At 41.6% G+C, this 20,403-nt stretch overlaps 1 protein-coding gene across 3 annotated transcripts in view; it reads left to right on the forward strand.

Annotated features, from left to right (window-relative positions):
* LOC102692141 (anoctamin-4) overlaps nt 1–20,403 on the forward strand; it is a 123,363-nt gene that overhangs the window by 43,337 nt on the left and 59,623 nt on the right. For all 3 annotated transcript variants that reach the window (XM_069192788.1, XM_069192786.1, XM_069192787.1), the window contains exons 4-6: nt 15,129–15,329; nt 18,508–18,644; nt 19,316–19,474. In XM_069192788.1, the coding sequence (XP_069048889.1) occupies nt 15,129–15,329; nt 18,508–18,644; nt 19,316–19,474 (497 nt within the window). The remainder of the gene's footprint in view (nt 1–15,128; nt 15,330–18,507; nt 18,645–19,315; nt 19,475–20,403) is intronic.

A 20,403-nucleotide genomic window follows, 5' to 3' on the forward strand; every position in this document is an offset into this window, starting at 1 on the left:
CAGTGGGAAGCAGGTGAAGATGGTTTAAATAGCAGTGCACCGCAATGAGTGTGCGCAGGTGGTTTAACTCGTGCGGCGGCGTTTGTTAATAATCACCCGCTGCTGGGTCTGATTAGCTCGCTTACGCTTTGTTCTTGACTGCCTGGTTGTCGTGACAGTACCCCCCCCTTCACGGGCGGCTCCTGACGCCCGAGACGGCCGATCGGGATAGTCCCTGTGGAAGTCTCCGATTAGCGCAGGGTCCAAAATATCCCTCTCCGGAACCCAGGATCTTTCTTCAGGGCCATAACCCTCCCAGTCAACCAGATACTGAAGGGTACCGCGGTTCCATCTAGAGTCGAGGATCTTGTGGACTGTATATGCCTGGTGCCCCCGAATGCGACGCGGGGGTGGCGGGCGACGTTGGGGAGCCGCCAGAGGTGAGCGGTAGAAGGGTTTCAGGAGGGAGACGTGGAAAGACGGGTGGATTTTAAGGGTGGGGGGAAGTGCAAGACGGAAGGTAACTGGGGTGATCCGGGAGAGTATCCTGAAGGGGCCGATATACCTCGGCCCGAGCTTCTTGGAAGGCAGGTGTAGAGGTAGGTTCCTTGTTGAAAGCCAAACAAACTGGCCTCTGCGAAAACGGGGGGCTGGTCTGCGGTGTCGGTTTGCGAATTTGGCCTGGCGCTGGGATGACTTGGTGAGAGCTGTCCTCGCCATTCTCCAGGTCCTGCGCAGCTTGGAAATATATTGACGCACCGACGGCACCGCCGTGTCCAGAGGGTTGGCAGGAATGAGAGTGGGTTGATAACCTAGTGAGCAGAGGAAGGGAGAGAGACCTGTGGAGGAGGAGGTAAGAGAATTATGGGCATATTCTGCCCAGGGAAGTAGCGATGACCAGTCATCCTGCGAGTTGGAGGTGAAGGCTCTCAAAAAGGTAAGGAGGCTTTGGTTGGTCCGTTCCACCTGACCATTGGCCTCAGGATGATAACCCGAAGTCAGAGATACATGGGTCCCTAAAGCTTGGCAGAACGCTTTCCAAAAGGCCGAGACAAATTGAGGTCCCCTGTCTGAGACCACATCGTTGGGCAACCCATGTATCCGAACGACCTGTTGCACAAACAGTGATGCCATTTCCTGGGCTGTGGGCAATGCTGGGAGGGGGACGAAATGGGCTGCCTTGGAAAAACGATCAGATATCACCAAGATTACCGTATGACCTTGACTGCTAGGAAGGTCCGTAATGAAGTCCACAGCTATGTGGGACCAAGGGCGGTGTGGTATCGGAAGAGGGTGAAGGAGACCGGTCTTCTTGGCACGCGGAGTCTTGATCCTGGCACAGACCGGGCAAGCTCGGACGTACTCTGCAACATCTGATCGCATGGAAGGCCACCAGAAATCTCTGGTGAGTAGGTCCAGAGTGCGTCTGCGGGATCCATCTTTTGGCTCGGTATTCTGTTAGGAATCCCTGGTGAGAAGATACACGGATCCTGTGCAGACGCAGGCACGGGTGATAGATGAGGCAGGCGAACAAACCAGAACGAATGGCAAGGTCGTAGTCAAAAGGCGAAAGGCAAGTCGTAAACCAGGAAGTTCACCGGTAGCAGACAGTCCGAGTCGAGAGGCGAGGTGCAAAGTCGAAAAGGCAGAAGGGGAATCCAAAAACCAGAATAAACGAGGTACGGGGAAAAACGCCAGGTAGAGCTCTCAAGGAGTAGACTCAATACCGAGCAGTGGGAAGCAGGTGAAGATGGTTTAAATAGCAGTGCACCGCAATGAGTGTGCGCAGGTGGTTTAACTCGTGCGGCGGCGTTTGTTAATAATCACCCGCTGCTGGGTCTGATTAGCTCGCTTACGCTTTGTTCTTGACTGCCTGGTTGTCGTGACAGGATCAACTGGAGTTGCTTCTCTCAAATCTAAATATTCATCCAAACCTCAGTTCTATTTTAGAAATGCAATTTCATCAAGTTGCACTACACACTTAAAATATTAGTGGGTTTCTGTTGTCAGAATTGTGCAGACTCATTAGGGCTGTGGCTGAGGAGGACTTTCAAAGAAGCCGAAGAGTTTGTCAAGAGTAAGCTTCAATTTCTGGTAAACTAACACTCTGCTCTCCAGGAGTTTTGGTCTGAGGGACAGAAGCTGCTGTAGGAGTGAACTGTTCCTCACACTATTCACAGACACTTGAATGACCTTTTCTTGATGGCACGGTATTTGTCATATATTCTGTTATCTTGTTTTAAATTATTTAGAAATTACAATTACCCCTCTTAAATGGTTTATAAAGAGAATAGCTCACTGCATAATTCTATGGAGCTGTGAAGGAATCTAAAGTTGTAATGTTATTGAAATAAAGTATGTCTATTGTCCTTGGTCCATAATATAATATAATGGTGATAATTGGAAGACAGTCCTTGGAGCTTAAAGGATGGAAAGTTTTTCTATTTTCTCAATAAAATGTTTGTAACTCAGATTAGGCTTATGATCTTTAAAATTAAAACAAAACAAATTTGAGTTATATTCCAGTTATTGTGTCTATAAAGAACATACAGTATGCCTTACAGTATGCCTTAGTTTCTTTCTACAATATTTCTATATATTTGCACTATAACAGCAGAGCTTTTTGTGTGAATCTGAAAATGTTTACCCTTGGTTTTCAATTACAGTACTATAGCTCTAGGTGCAGGTGAAATGTGCAACACCTCTGTGACTGTCTATTTTGTAAGATGAGGTTTGGCAGTTTGTACTTTATCTTGACATAATAAGGAGTTAAGAGTGTAGAAATCTCAGGACACTTTCTAAAATGCTCTCTCTTAGGAGCAGCTGGGATTAGAAGGTTTGTGACTTTTTTGTACAATTGCTGTAATGCTACATTCTTCAATGCCTCAGGCTGCAATGGCTTCATAATACCATACCAGAAAAGTGCTTTGCTTTGCTTTTTCAGATGTTATTCATTTTGCTATTTAATTCTTATTATTTCTGCTGTTGCTTAGATGACATTTGAAAGGAACCAAATAGCAGTTTTGCTGTCAGATCGAAGCGGTTTCTGATATCCACCTGTGATTTAAACCCTTGGCTCACGGCTTTAATTCTGTGTTCCATTAATATTCTCCCCCCATGCGTTCTGAATATTATTAGCACTGTTCTGTGGCAGCCTAATTATTGCATTATCTCAGGTCACTTAATCTCTTGAGAAGTTTCAATCTGGATTTGAGTACTTTATATAATGGAAACTACACTGTTTAAAAGTCCAAATTGATGTCCTAGTTGCTATTAACAACGCACTGATTGTCTTGAGTACTTTACTCATCTTTGCAGTTGTTTCCACTAACTTATCAGGACATCATGTCCAGATGAAGCCATTGAGCTGTGTGTTGTCAAAGTTCTGCTACTGCTTTGCTGGCAGAAGCTCTGTCAGTGTGGAGACTGCTGTTTGTGACTAAATGTTTTCAGGATAACCCACAGCTATGGTTTCAAACCTCATTTTTTCAACATTTACCTGCCTTGGCCCAGATTATTCGTATACTGGTTTTCCATGCTTTGTCTAGTGTGGAGTAGTACTTAAGACTCTGAACCTGTAACTAGAAGGTTGTGGGCCCAAATCCCAGCCGGGACACTGCTGCTGTACCCTTGAGCTGGGTTCTTTGCTCAGATCAACTCCCTAAAATGGTAGTTTGTGGTATAAATTGGTACGAAGGTAAGTTGATTTGGATAAAAGGTGTCAGCCAAATGAATAATAAAATAATTGGTTGCATGCAACACCCTGTACCTTCCATGTGAAAGTCATAATGCAATCACAAATCTGAAAATGTTCCTGCAAAATGGAAATTTAGGTAATTACTTACTTACTGAGGCGGCATCTCAAACAGAAGCCGGTGCATTGCCTCGCCCACTAGCCTCCTCCAGCGCATCCTGTCTCTCCAGGCGTCTCCATCACTTTCCGCCTTGCTGGCATCTTCTTTCACTGAGTCAAGCCATCCTGTTCTACAGTAGGTCTCTCTCAGGCCTCTTTCCCTCAATATTCTCTTCTGCTACCTCTTTTAGTAGGTCTTGATCTCCTCTCATTACGTGGCCATACCGCCGCAGTCCTCTTGCTGTGACAGTAGCAACAATATCAGGGTCTTTAGAAAGCTCTCTTAATTCTCAGTTTTTCCTTCTTCTCCATTCTCCATTTCCTCTCACTGGTCCAACACTTAATCTTACTAAAACATGCTCATTGACCCCCAGATAGCCTGGTCCCTTCCGGAAGTACACTAAAATGACAGACAGCTCATTTTTGATCAGAATATTAGGACGGCCTCACCCATGAATCATGTGTATTCAGAATTTGCTTTGTATTTTCATTCTCAAGTGTTGGACCCGATGGTCCTGGTTTTCATAGCATTTCGAAGCCCAGTGCCAGCTGGCTGTGGCATGAACAGAACTTGCCTCGACAAGGTGGAGACCAGGAGCACTTCGGCACAGAGAGGCCGAGTTTGTGTATTCACCCCTTATATTTGAGTGGGCAGCTGCGTCAGTGTACGTTGGCTGCTAAGGAACAAGTAAAGGTTCATTCCACGCTGAGCAATAGAAAGGAGAAATGCATTGTTTCGGCTGTTGAGCCTCCTTCAGGTGTGAGAGCCTGAAAAGCACCCTCAGCTGCAACGTTGCTTCTCTCCCTTCTATGGAATTAATTCCATGCTGAAAGGAGTTAACCTTCACTTGTTCCTAACCTTTTCACATACTACAGTATATACATCAAGAGGACATTAATACAGTGCGCTTTCTAATGTGTATTGGTGTGGTATTTAATTGAGTTCAGGTGTTTGTCTGCCTTTTTAACAGCCACATCGCTGATGATACTGTAACTGTGTGATTTGGGCCCCCTTAAAAGGAAGTTTTACCTTGAAATATAAAGTTGTGCCTTCAAACATTTAAGTGCCACCAAAAAGCAAAACAAATGTAGCCAGAAAGAACATTAAAAATGCTCCATCACACGTTGTATAATGAATGGACTGTGATCCGAATTTGAGCTCGTTTGATCAAAGCTGAGGCTGCTTTAATGCTCGTTTGTCACACATCTGTTTTAGTGCGCCACTCGTTCGGGTAGCTCAAACAGATAATAGGAGCTGTTTCTGCTGTTGCTTTGACATTTGATTTTTCTCTCATCAGTGGTTTAAATTTAGAAGACAATCACTCCCCATTGTCTCTGGATACACGCTATTTGAAAAAAACAAAGGAAAAAAGGGGAAAACAATGATATCATATTATGCAAAGTGCACAACATAGATTAACAGATTTCTGTCAAAGGTAAATGTTACACAATGACATGCATGTTATTGTTCTCAGGCAACCATTCAGAAACATGTTACACCTTCTCAAGATCTGTTTAGGTGCAGGCATTTCTACAATAGTAGTTTAAGACATGTTGAATACTGTGACTCCTGGGAAGGAAATCTCCTGCGATAAGCATGGAGACCAGTGTTTTATCTAATAAAAGCTGCAACCATGAAAAAATCATGATACTAGTTTACAACAGAAGGAATAACACTCACCCCCTTCAAAACAGATATCATATTCCTCAGTGTAGGATAAATGACAATCCAGCAGGGATCTTGAGAATATCCGTCCTCAAGTACAGCAGCTCCTTCGAAAACGGTCAAAGTTCCCAGTGGATCCTTTATGACAAGCTGCTCGTAAACCTTTGCTATGCCCCCTTTTGCATTTCTGCTCTTCACCCAACTCTAATGTTGAGGAAGTTAACAGAAATATAAGGAATGAAACACCCCTCTTGTCACCTCTTCCCATTGCATCAAATTGCACTTTGCTATTTATTTGCTTGTGATACGTTTACATTTCCAAATAATGGCTGGTGCCAACATTTAGTTTGGCCTTTCAGCAATGATTGTGAATGAACAAGGTTGACATAAATGGTACGTGTGAAAATAGGGGGTCAAAACACTCATCAAAGCACTGGGTTAATAAGTGTGGTCTCCGTGTCATTTAAAATAATGACCTCATCTTCTAAACTCTCTGGGTGCCTGAGAGTTGTAAAATGATTTAAAAAAATCTTGCTTGCAAGATGTATTTGTAAGTACTTTTTAGTGGGAAAGTTACAAATGGGATCCAATCCAGACCCCGATCAACTACGGTGTGTTAAACACAATCTGACATTGAAGGGCAATTTCCATGCCAATGGCCTTGAAATACATTCGCTCTGTCAGTGATCCCTGTCAGGTCTGCTCCTTCAGTGCGATAGTGTGATAACATGCAGACAGACGTTTCTTTTTTTACATCTTTTTCTGTTACATGCATGCTTGAAATAGACAAAAAGGACAACTTAACAAGCTCATACTGCCATTTCCAGGAAGCACAACCTTGAAATATGCATAAGCAGACCAACAAAAGCCTCATGGAAGTACCTCTGTTTGTGCTTATTTTTCGTGGTTCAAAGCCAGTAGCTAAATGTTTAAAACCTGGCAAAGCATCTCCAAAACCTTTTAAATAAGTGATTTTAGATTTACTGGTTTTTAAATATAAACAATTCTAGAGGCCTTAAGACCTCTAACATAGATTTAAAGGCACAAACTGGATGTGACTCTTGGTTTGAGGGCCACAGGTCAAAGTAATCAGGACCCTACTATGAAACGAGCCGAAGGCTTGATGTAGTACCAGGTGCTGGTGGTAGGGTTGGTGTACTGGTGTACTGGGAGGTGGGATGGTCACTGGTGCAAAGAATTCTGGGAAGGCAAAAGGAAGTTTATAACAATGAACCAGTTTATTCACGATAGAGATGTGAACCATATTTATAACCTGAGCAAGTGACTGCTGGGAGTTTGGAGTTTACCTGTCTCCTGAATTTTTGTTTTAGTTGCTTGTAGTTTTTTTTTTTAAATCCAGTTCTATTTACAAAAAACTGGAGAGGCTATGGAAACTCTTGACTACCTACAAATGTTTCACACTATTTTTTTAATTCATCTTAATTTAAGAAGGTAAAAAAATGTGTCCACTGTAAAACATAAAGAAATAAGTTGTGGTGCTTGGTGCTACAGGTTGCCAACTTCACATGTACAAATAAGAAGAGATTTGCCTTTCAGTGCTTCATCCTAAAACAATCAGAAGACTCCGAATGCAGAAATCTGTATACAAACAGTAGCATTTCTTTTGTTGTGGTAGACGCATGGGGAAATGTAAATAGAAACTCGATGCTGCCACATTCATTTCTTTCTGTACCGCTAACATTAAACACTTTCAGCACAGGCTACAAATACAGTGTTTGTCTTTGTTAAATCATAATGCTGCACATACAGTATTTCAAACATCTACAGAGCCTCAGTTTCAGACAGTGACAGATGCACTGGGCATGAGACTATGGTCACATTTTAAAAATGTAACTGTGATAATATGGCATCTTGCAGTAATTATGATTATCTCACCTTTGGTACACATTTCTGTCTGAAATCTTAGATGATGATTTTTTTCTTGACCATCGTTGGCATTAGTTACAATTTGACAGTTTTTGCTGTTGTGTCTGTGTTCTTTTCAAAGCCTCCGGAATTTGATTCTGTTTTTCTTAAAGCTGAGGTTTTAAAATATACGTTTTAATTTGTGTATCTATACGTGGGGTCCAATACAGACTGATGTCTTAAACTCAACAGATGCACAAGTTCTTTATTTCATTTTAATACTAGCCATGCACAAGCATCTCCACAATGGGACCCTTTTCAACTCTGAAGCATGGTGATCACATTTGCTATTTAACTTTCTACAGTTTCCATATCATTTGTAACCTCTGTAATCAGAAACCATTGTTGCAGTAGATCTCTCATTTACTAAACTAAAAAGCCCTTGTGTGGTTTTAGGATTTGAATACTGCAATCTACAGTTCTTAGCCTTTCATGGAATCGTTCTCAGATGGATATCTGTCTGCATAGATTGTTATGACCGTACAATATTGTCCAAATAATTACTTGTTCTTTGCCAAGTTAAAAATAAAATAATGTATAATACATGTTTGCAATTATGGAAATACTGTGCACAAACACAAATTTGAAGCTACTGAAGTAATTTTCTGTTTTTGAAATGTATTTCTTGTTGAAAGTAACACATGATATTTCTTTCAATAATAAATCCTTTTGGTTATTAATTTCCCATACTACACAGTATCCTGGATCCTATACTTATGCCCCTACTCAAACCTAGTTTCTTAGCTCTTCTTGTTATGAAGCTCATGGATGTGTCTTTAAATTAGGTCTTGGTCCTGTAAGTTTAAAGTCTGTTGTTGCTTGGGACTGGAACCCAGGCTGCAGCAGTTTCACACAGAAGCTGGAAGAGAGCTGCTGGTTCTAAGGTCACAGCACTAGCTAGTTTGAGACTGGAAATCTGTGGAGAGCAGCAGAAGATACTTGCAATGCTGCAAGAGTTGTGTGCCATGGAAACGGAAGAGAGCTGCTGCTTGCTGAATTTAGCTTGGCAATAAGAATGTATTTTTACCTGAAACCCCAAAAAGCAAGGGATGTCATCTACCTTTTTAGCCTGGAGGCTTTGGGAGGGGAGACAAATTGAGGGCCAACACCAAACAGTTGGACACCAACCAAAAGGGGGTGGGGGAGGAGGACAATCACTGTGCCTGCCTAGGCCTGCAGTAAGGACAATATAGGGGTGAAAGAAGAAGCCCAGATCCGGTGCAGGCTGATGCTGTGTGTTCTCACCCATTGGATGGAAAGGGAGTCAGCAACCAGGGATGGGGTGGAGGTGAAGAGACAAAACCGCAGATATAGGCTGGGGCTGTAGGTGCAGTGGTTTGGTAAGAGAAGGCGGGGGGCAAGGGTAGGAGAATGGAGCGGCTGATATTAGGAAGAGAGAGAAGGGGGGGGGGGGGGGCAAAACTGCCCCAAATCTTAAAGGCTTGCCGACAAGAGGACACCTGAAAAACACTGATGATATGGTGAGTGCACAGCTGCCTTTCTTTTTGGTGGTTTAGACTAAAGAGGCAAGAAAGTTACTCTGGTCCTTCATGAACCACCAATGAACAGCCGAATGCAGAGCATGTGTGTTTACAACAAAGCACAACACGGAGTACTAAAAAACATGCATAGCTCCATGTTCAGACAGGGAGCTTTTATTCACAGGGAAGCAGAAGTACGAAATTAGGATTTGGGTATCCACTCAAACGTCTGTTCAGTGACACCATTAAATGCACGAAATTAAGAATTATCCTTGTGTGGTTCGGAAACCTTCATTTCCTGTTGAATATCTTGAAATCATATCAGCAGTAGTTATAGTATGGTGATCACTAAGTTGTAGATGGTGGTTATGATTACTGATTATCTCTAATTCAGGCTCTGATAAATCTGGTTCTTTTGGAAGTCAGAAAATCAACTTAATACAAATATACATTTCGTCCATTTCTTTGCTGGATTCTGTGAAGCATTTTCAGAACAAATCCCGATCAGGTAACTGCGGCATGAGCAGTTTCAGAGGAACCACTGTGATTTACTGTTCTGACAGCCAACAGACCCACGGGAGACACCTACAGAAAAAGACTCTTCTTGTCTCATCTTTATAAAATGTTTTGCTTCTAAAGGCACATTAGAGTAGTCATGGTATCCTTAAAAATGTGATGTAATAAAATGTTCACATTGAATTTAAAGTAAGCTCAGATTCCAGCCATTTATCACAATGTAGTTTACTAGACTATTAAATATACTAATGGTAAATGAAGTTATTGAATAACCAATGTCATTCCTTTTTTCTATGCATTTATAGTACACTATAATTAACATGTAGGGTATACTGTAACTGCCCATTTTCTGTAATTCTTGTTTTACATATTGTGTTCCTGAAAACCCATCAGAAATGGAGACCATTAAATGTAAATGAAGGCATTATTTAAAATACATTCTTCAGTTTCCTAAGACATGTTCGTTGTATTTGCTAGTGTCCTGAAGAGTAATATTTCTAAAGAAGAAAATCTGAGATGAAACCCAGTAGTTGTTCTGAGTAGGCGGCGTGATTCAATTCCAGTCTACTTGGTGGTTTCTCAGTGCTTGGGGGGCTGCAGTATTAAATTACTTTCTCTTTATACTCCAGTGGCTGCAGTGCTCTCTAAGATGATTCACTAGACTAGTGCCACTTGCAGCTTAGGGGTTAAATTGGCCTGGATGTTCATAATAACAATTAGGCTTGGGTAAGAGGAATGATCGATTTAGAACATGTTCTGTATTTCCCTGCAAAAAAAAACATTTCTGAGGGTTGCTAAGCATTTCCGAGATTTCTGACAGGGACAGCGGTAGTGTTTACCCATTACTCCTCCCAGCGGAGGTCTGATAATGTGCAGATCTGTGTGGGGTTGTCTGCTCATTGTGAAAATGGTATTTGACTCATGGGCTCTGGGAGAGACCTGAAACAAAATCCACTGAAAGAGATCCCAAAAGGGTAAAATCCTGTTTCAGCCCCACTATAGAATACATTTTAACAAGCTAGAGCCCCTGAAAATAACAGCAGGTGCTTTCAACATTTTGCTGTTCACCTTATTGGCTTTCTATTTTGTAGCTTTTGTTAGCTGCAAATTATGATTTATGGCAGATATTTATAGTCCTGTATGTTTTCTTACCAGAAAAACAGCTTTGGTTATACATAAAAGTCTGACATAACTTGCATGGATGGGAAAATAATATTTTATGTCCATATTACATGTTTTACCTTTGAATCACAAGTAATATGAAAAATGTGCTGCAATGCTAACACAGATTCGAGTGTGAAATTAAATGTGTAATTCCACTTTTCTTGGCAAGCTTAACGTACAATAGTAGACTTTTACATTTGTAAAGGGAATCTTTTATAGAAAGTCTTATAAAAACACTTAATGCCCTCCTTACCCTTGTACTGTGAACTATATATGAGTTGGTCTGTTTTGCTCTCTGCAACAAAAGCATTAGCAAAGTATCATTAGAAAGGAGAAGACAAATACTAGTTCAGCAGGCTTTTTTTTTATTGATTTAGTATTCATGCAGGTGAGAGAGGAAGACAGGGGAAGACAGAAAAGCTCTTCCCAGTGCTTTATCTTTCTTGGTCAGGCTTCTAAATCTTTGCCACGAGGAAATGATCGTGAGTGGAATTTTCCACTCTGACTTCTGTGTCATTTCTCTTTATCTGCAGTGCCTCTGTTACTTTTACCTGGGAGTTTGCCATTCGTGGCACTGCTGTTTCTTGGCATACTGCAATGTGGCAGAAAATTTAATATTCAGGAAACATTTGCAATCAACATAGTGTCTAGGTACAGTATGTGCTGTAGCTATATTGTATGTTCCCATGCATATTACTTATGTGGGTTAATGCAGCATTGTGAAAGTTTAAGTTTGGAAAGATTGATTTTATTTTTATTTTCACATTCATGTACAGTAGATATTTAAAATATCACTTGGAAACAAAGTCAGAACGCAAAACACATGAACTAACTGAATGATGTGCAATACAACACAACATATTCTAATTTGTATTTACTACTCAGGAAAGAGGACAGCATTTTAGTCCATCAAGTTGCACAGGTTTGTTTTGGCATGAGTTATGTGGGCAAGATGGACTAATGGGCAACAGTTATTTGCAAAATGAGTTAATTATGTGCCTGGAATCATTGTCCATTTTATCAGCACAAACCACATCCATTCGTCACTGTCTAGATGATACATTCATGGTTTTACTTTCCCATGTACAGCACATGCATCAAAATCCTTCAGCATGTCAGATATTTAGTCAGCAGTTTTTGTGCTTACATATTTCTGTGTGGCTCAAGCCAGTTACCCTTCCCATGTTCTTCAGCTGTTATGAAATCAGATGGGTCTGGTTAAATTGGGTCACTGTAATCCCTTGCTGGTAAGGAAGACACAATCTTTCTGAAGTATGTTTAGTATTTACTCTCTAATCTGAGGCATAGATTACAAATATGCAGATTGCTTCTTCCCCCAACAATGTGAGGAAGGACCTAGCCGATCATTAGAGTGAAGTAACATTGCAACCTAAGCAGATAGTATGCTTGTATTTAAAAAAATTATATTAAATTGTCAGACTGTGTCTCATACGAAATGAGATCTTCTGATGTCTCTGACATTCATGCACAGGAGTTAGATACAAAGTCTGTTGCCTTCTGAGACCCTAGCTTCACGTTGTGTTTCTCTATTGCTCTGTCTTCCGGGTGTGGAGACTCCCACAAGAAACCTTCTAACTCACTGCAATTTAATTCCTTGCTGCAACCAGACATTACTTGAGCATTTGTAAATTAATCAGACAATTAAAGAGTTGGTTGTGCCAAAAACATTGTGTTTGCTGTGATTATTGCCTCATTTGTCTATGCTGTCAACAGTAGCATACTAGACATTTAACTTGGTACGACATTTAACCCCACAATGCAAATTTAAAAACTCAAAAAGAAAAAAAAACATGTTTGATGAAAATTTATTTCAGTACTTAGTATGCATCACAACTAAGTGATTGCACTTAGGATAAACTATTCCTTTCTGTGTTGTTATGCTAATGTGCTCAAAGAAACATGGTCATAACAAAAAGAGATCAGCATGATTCAGGGAGATCAGCTTTTATTTTTACAGCTTATTTGCACCCGGTGAAACATAAAAGAATAAAAAGCATAAATGTTAAAGGGTCAATTGCTAATTACTCTATAAAAACTGTAAGATTACTGTAAAGTAAAAGCAATTATAGTTCCAGCTGTGTTATATTGCAATCCTCTTTGGTATTACTGTATATGCTTACTGATTACATTAATAACATCAAACCGATCTCTTTGGACATAAGGCTAGAGCTCTTTGGTGTGTGTGAAGGTGAATGTAACTATTGCAATTCAGGGTTGGGAGGCAATATTTCTTATGGAGGAGAAAGTAAACTAATTAGTAATTAAATTGTGATTTCGTGAATGGTAAACACAAGGAGAATAGTGTATTGTATAAGAGCTGCTGAAGAACCAAAGGCACAGTAGTGTCAGATTCCAATATTTCTTTTTGTTTTAACCAGGGAATATAGCAGGATCATGGAGATCAGTCTTCATCGTGTTTAAATCAGAAAATAATATTCATTTGTTAAATATGGCATTTCATCACTGCTAACTCTCCTGGATAGTATGTGTACATGTGGCCTATGAATATACCCAACTCCTTCCCTACAGGGATTCAAACCTGCTGCCCCCTTCTCCCACCCCAACTCCACAGTGACACAGTGCCTCTTCAGACGACGTAAGCTGGTTTTCAACAGGACAGAATTCAAACTTCAACGTTGTCCTACACTCAATTTATTGAAGAAGTTCAAGTAGGGAGCTGTGTGCGCATGCATAGGTTGCAAAGGAAAAGGTAAAGGTTTATTCCCTGCTAAAAGAAAAAGAATCACTGATTGCATGTGTGTGTGCACAAAGACCTGCTGTGGGCATATTTACTTTCAAAGGTATGGATACCGTTAATACCTTGAATATAAATAAACGAGAAGAGGCCACTTGGTCCGCTTCACTGTCGGTCATTTGGTAATGAGAAGCTGATCTGAGGTTCTCCTCCAAATGTTTCTTTGAAGACATGCTGGTAGGTTAATTGGCTTCTGGGGAGAGTGGCCCCGGTGAAAGTGTGTGTTTTTGTGTGTGCCATGATGTACTGGTGTCACGTCCAGGGTGTGCCCAGCCTGTGCCTGTTGCTTACTGGGATAGACTCCAGCTCCCCCCTGTGACCCCCTAGTGGATAAAGGGGTTCAGAAAATGGACTGATGGAGGTTTAGGATGTAAATAATTTAGAAATGCTGAACTGGAAATATAACCTTATTTTTTCTGAAAACATTCCGAGCTGAAATCTGTTTCAGCATTACACCATGATAATATTATAGCCTGTTTCGCTGAATTATTAACTGTGACTATGACATTTAAGTATTAATGTAACTGTAGGGTTTCTGTTTACTGTTTCAGTTTCTGTGTTGGACAATGTGATATTAATATCCAACATAACACAAGTAATAATATAGCGTAATTGATATTGTATGTCTTCTGTAATATGATTTACACTTTGTGTTATAATTATTAATTAGGAACAAATGTTTTGACTTCCTTTAGAATCTTCTTTTTCAGATTTGATCATGTTCATGATTTGAATATATTTAGAAACACTTGCTCTGGAATCAGACCTTAGACAAATGGGCACATACATTCCCAGACTCAAAGAGCTGTCTTACACTGACAGGCTGAGGCACTGTTACAACTGAACCTCCCTACTCTCAAACAGAGATGACTACGAGAGGCCCCGAAATTCTCATTATTCAAAATGAGAATTTTACATAAGGTTGCAAGCAGGCAGGTAGCCAGGAAAGGATAATGTTGTAGCTTAAAGCTGATATCCTGACTTCATTCAAGAAATGCCTGATTTAGATGCTTTTATTATTTTATGATGTCACCCAAGTGTTTTTCATGTCATAAGTAACAGTGGAACATGACCCTGAGGACACAAGTGAAAATATGTGAATGTGCATAAAACTGAGAACAGGAGGTGTTTTTTTACCCAAAGGGCTGTGGTGACGTGGCACAAGCTACCCAAATTGCTAGATAGGATCCTAGGGTCTCTTACCTACTGAAATCCAAATGGGCTAGATGGGTCAGATAGACTACTTTCATTTCTAAGCTTTCTAGTTTTCTTATATTTCATTATCCTTTCTCACCAAACATTAGGAACTACCTGACCCATACAGTAGTACAGTATGTGTCTCTTGGCTTTGCGGGTTTTCATTTGTAAAACAGTATCTAGTTTGAGTGCAAAGTACACTATCAAGTAATTGCAGTGCAAGTCAATCCCAAGATAACGCAAGCCAGAGCAGCATGCTGGTCTGTCTCATTTTGTGCTGAATGCAAAATAAAACATTTCTATTTATTGGCCACTCAATCATCTTGACTGTCACAATTAAGAAACGTGTTGTACAAGCTCAGCAGCTCCTCCTCTGCTCTGCGCTTTTGTTAATGTTTCTTTAATGGAAAAGTCATTCATTGTGATTTAAAATGTTACAAGTAAAGGCTCTGGGCAGGACTTTATTTATTTCATGCCAAAGGGCGGTATGTATTTTGAATCAAGCAACAAGTCAGTGGTCTATCGTAACGTACCAATAATGACGTTGTCCGCTTTTTATTCCCCTCCCAGGTAAAAGTTTATCTATTCATGGGGCTGAAAATTTTTTCCGCAACCACAAGCGAAGAAGCGCGCCTTGCCCTCTCCCTACAGAGCGCGTGTCTGTGGCCAGGCCTTCCTCGCTCCCTCCTCTGAGGAGGCCCAAGACCATGGAAGAGTCATCCTCGGGGTCTCCAGAGCCAGCAGTCACGAACGGGAAGACGCCGCACCCAGGTCAGTGCGGCAGGACTGCCTCAGCTCGCTCTGCTCTGCTCTACCAGCAGGATGGGAAATTCCTGCCTTCCTGTGGGGAGTAACTGCCTGTGCAGCACCTTCTCGAACCTACGTCTCCTGGGGAACTGCTTTGCATTTAAATGTGCTTTTGCATGTCATGGATGATACCCTTCAAACTATACATTTTACAACAGCAAACTCCTTTTTTTATTTGATCACTGAGTCGATAAACCAACCTACTGCTTGTGTGTTCTGCAGTTGTGCTCGCTGTTGACAGTGTTTTCGTCCGTCAGGCCTGTTGCTTTGAACTAAAGACTCCACAGCTTCACATATCTTCACAGTCTTTAATTGATTTCTCTTGTCTCTATGCGTAATGTTTTTAATTAAAGTAGTATGTCTTTCAGTCTCACTGTTGCAATTTCAGTTCCTTTAAATACCTTGAGAAGACTTTTTCTGAAGTAAATGGTTCTACATGGTAGCCTGGTGAAATATAGTGATGTTGTGCTGGGAGTATGGATACACATCACCTTGGATTCAATCAGGAACTGTGTGTTATGGGGAAATTTGTAAGGAGGGTGTTTATAATGAAAGCCTCTATCTCCATAGGAAGGATTAAAGCTCCAACTGTTCTCACTGAAATGTATCTCATCAGCTTTGTTCAGATACAGTAGAATCTGGGAATAAAATAAATAAATCAGAAGCATCGATCTTTAGATTTTTCTGGGTGCTTTATGTGTCCAGTAAGGTGCGAACTCCAGCTAGTAAAGCTCCGCCTTTGATTGCTTTGCTTCAGTAGAAAGAACAAGCTACTACAAAGGTGTTTATTTTGTCTTGCTATGGACGGCTTGTTTAACAAAGTCAAGGCTGCGGAAATATTAATAACTCAGCAAAGGCACAACAACATTGCTGTAGAAAAGGTGCAGATAAGATAAAGCAGGCGTAACTCTTAGATGCTGCCGATAACATATTTGTAACAAGATAAAGGACAAATCAAAGCCATTAATTGATTAGCACGCTTCTGATTGAGATCAAATGATCTCAGCTTTGGCTTCACAGGTTCAGTGTAGGTGGCATCACTAGTCAGCTGTGACCGATTCCCCAGGCGGCAGAGCCCAGTTGGCTGAGTGCACCAGTACTCTCTCCACACACCGGCTCTCAGTGGGGAGGAGAGCAGAGTGATCAAGCCAGCTCAGAGATGGGAATTATTAGGAGGCCATGATTGGTAAGGGCCAATGGGAAATTTGGTCAGTACACTGGGGTTACACCCCTACTCTTCTCGAGAAACACCCTGGAATTTTTAATGACCACAGAGTGTCAGGACCCCAGTTCTACATCACATCCGAAGGAATGCGCCTTTTTACAGTGTAGTGTCCCCGTCACTACACTGGGGCATTAGGACCCACACAGACCGCAGGGTGAGCGCCCCCTACTGGTCCCACTTACACCTCTTCCAGCAGCAACCTTTTTCCCAGGAGTCTCCCATCCTAGTACTGGCCAGGCTCACACCCGCTGGGCTTCATTTGGCTGGCAGCTGGGAGCTGCAGGGTGATAGGGCTGCTGGCTACCTCAATTGCTGGAGCTGTGGTGCCTGTGAGGTGTAGTAGGACAAGTGATGTGTAGGCAAGCTGATCACAGGATGCACAACTATGAGCCAAGCTGTGAAAAACACAACTGTCTGTTCTCCCTGGGGTGGGATCTAAGAACAGTAAAATAACTGAGGGGTCTAAATTAAATTAAAAGCCACAGCCTCACCTGGTGCTTCTACTATAAAATCTTCCCTGGGTTCTTCTTTACTAACCAAACGTCTGTTTGCTGTCAGCAGAGGAATGTTGTAGGTTTTACTCCTGTAGTCTGTGCTCCATTATCTTCATTTTTGTGCCGTAAATTAACTGTTGTTTTTTTTTTATCATGTCACTCTTGCTTGATCTTATCCATTACTCTGTAGTTGGGGGTAGGTCCTAATGAGTATAATTAGAGGGATAAAATCGGTAGAGACTGGCCTGTCTGAGGGAATGGATGGCCCAGACCCCCTCACTGCTCCTGTTATAGGATCTGTGAGGATGCAGATGAGGAGTCGGTTGGGGGAATGTGGGATGCGGAAAAGGACATCCTGGGTTCCTACCCAGGTATGTGGCTGATGTGTGTGAGACTAGGATCCAACCTATTGTTATTAACTCTGTTTACTGCTATTATCTGAATTGTCTTTTTATTTGCTTTGTCTACAATACATACCACATGGCCACAGTAAAGTAGATTCATTTAGATCTGTTGCCTTTTTATGGTGGCATTCCTGTAGTTGCTTTCACGTGGTCCCTAAAGATGTGGAGCAGCAGCGTTGTTAGCGCAATGAGAAGACAGCCACTGGAAGGAGCAGCTGCCAGGAAGCTGCTACTAGATTTGTGTCCACACAGTGAAGGGGTAGCTCTCGTCACAGACTCCGAGCTTTGGTTCCTACTGAAACGCCGTGACTGATTATGGTTCTGTCGTGTCCCAGCTGGCCATGATGGACGACTTAATTTTGTGGCCGGTTGTTAATTGCACAAGCAGCTTATTTGGATGTCTGCTGATCATGTGAGCTGGAGAGAAGGATGGGACTTGCTGGAATAAAGTGGGAAGGAAGTTCATGGGTGAAAAGGGAGTTGTTGTAATTATTATTGTTATTGTTTTGATTGTAGCCAAGTAAATGAGTGGCACTGCTCAACAATGATTACATGTCGAGATACAGGTCTACTGCTGTTTATGAAAACTATATGATAATAAAGCTTTTATCTTTGACACTGTCATTTCATAATGTTATATTAATCATAGTCTTCAAACGTCTTCTAAGAAAGGTGCTAATGTGATGTGTTTCCAGCATTTTTTAACATTCCCTTTAGACCTCTGCAGTGTTACTGTAGTACATGTCAGTGTTATGTACATGTAGGTACTGTAACTTCACAATCTATGGCCAGCATTCCTTCCATCTACTTTCAAACAAACGCGATGAATCACTTTGCAGGCCTTGTTATCCCCAGGGTCCCTGGATACTTGGAAAAGGTTTCCTTCAGAGTGATATGTTGCAGCAGTTTTGTAGGAGTTAATCAGGGCCTTGGATCGTGTCGGTGTTGGCAAAGTGGTTCAATGGGCTCAAAACAGCTGTTTCTAGAAGCGAAACCGTCCTGCTCCCTCTATTTCACAGCCATTAAAGACGTCAACATTCTCTTGGACGAGTCTGAGGGAGTGAACAGCCCATCCAAGGATGACGACTCGCTGCTCCACCCTGGAACCCTAACCAGTACCTCGGAGGAGGCCAGCCGGGGGGAAGGAGCCGCCGAGGTGAGTGCTGCAGGACTCAGCTCCTCGACCAGGCCAACAGCAGCATTTACTGCCCTGAGAGGTCTTCCGGGGAGAAATACAGTCAGCACCCGAACTGTGAGCGCTTCACGAGAGTGATCTCAGACAAGGGAATTGACAAGTTCGTTTATTCCATCCACCCACCTGTTTCCTAGAGTTTTATCCAATGCAGGGTTGCAGGAGAGCCTTTATAGTTAAGGTGATTTTGAGACACTTCTTTACACAAAGGATGGTGGGAGAGTGGAACAAGCTCCTCAGCCATGTTGTTGAAGATGATACTCAACAATCCTGATCCTGGGATCACTTAGCTAGTGACTACGGAATGAGTTAGTAGTGCCAAATGGCGTGGTCTCATTTGTAACTGCACCTGCGTGTTTCTCAGAACCGTGAATTATTTACTAGTGTTATAGAAGTTAGAAATGCAAAAGGTAAAAATCTGGTACTCAAAGAATCATTAAAACCTCATGTGTAGGCTGAGCTATGTATAAAAAAGGATTCAAAATGATTCAGCCGTTGATACAGCACAGAGATATTAGGAGTACCGTCTCTGCCTCAGACTGTCTGATACCCTTATCAGAAAATGAGGTGTGCAAGAAAAAGGGATAAACTGTCCTCAGTTGTTCACCACTTTTTTCTGTGTTTTCTTTCTGCAGGGAGTGAAGGAAAAAAGAAAATCGAGTGGGCTGTTCTTCAGGGATGGGAAATGTCGGATTGATTATATCCTCGTTTACAGAAAGTCCAATCCCCAGACAGAAAAAAGGGAGGTTTTTGAGAGAAACATCCGAGCAGAAGGACTGCAGATGGAAAAAGAGGTAAATGTTTCAAATCCCCTCCACTAGGTTGGAAGACCCTAGAAAAGGGTGGATTTAATGCAATACAGTTGTAAAACTAATTTGCACGTGCTGACATCCGAAATACAGCTCCATCAGCAATCTACTGAATGATTGAAGGTTATACAACAGAGCAGCTCCAGCAGGTGAATGGAAATGGATGTCAAAATGTCTCATAAGGCAATGGCCTTCCAAAAGAAATATTTGCATTTTCTTCATGGGGAAATAAGTGCCCAGACAGGACAGGAATGTGTCAAGACTTCTTGCCTTGATCTTTTTTTTTACCTTTTTTTAGAAGTTTTTTTTTTTAATTTTGGTTTCAGCAAAGAACCTCAGAACAGTAATAAAACAACCAAGAACACTGCAACAGGTTTACCTCTCAATCAATCCCACACCATTTATTCCTGTTCATTCTTTCATTTATTCCAGTTACTTCATGCCTTTATCCTGCTGCTCAAAGCACAAAAGCCAGTCAGGATCTGTGGAAGATGTCTGGTTGTGGTAGCATGGATCAGGGATGCTCACACACTGCTGCGTAGATTAAACATCAGGCGTTTTCCCATTTTTTAAAATAAAATGTAACAAATACACAAAGAGAACAAAGCCAACCACTTTCAGCAAAGGAAAAGAATATTATAACAGTGATATTGACCTAAGCCTACTACCATATATTCACCATGCCTTAATAATTTACCCCATGTGGAAATGCACACATTCCAAACAGCTGCCCAGAGCACTGGCTGATTTATTAAGGAAAGCTGCCATTTAACAGTTTGTAGCCATCAGAGAAAAAGGAGCAACACAGGAAGCACCATGAAAGTGACTTGAAAATCAAGAACAAGAGCCACTGCTTTACCCAAATGGTTGCGGAACAAGCTGCCCCAGCCATGGTGCTGAATCAAGTAGACTGG

This window comes from Lepisosteus oculatus, chromosome 7 (genome assembly GCF_040954835.1).
Source record: "Lepisosteus oculatus isolate fLepOcu1 chromosome 7, fLepOcu1.hap2, whole genome shotgun sequence".
NCBI lineage: Eukaryota > Metazoa > Chordata > Actinopteri > Semionotiformes > Lepisosteidae > Lepisosteus > Lepisosteus oculatus.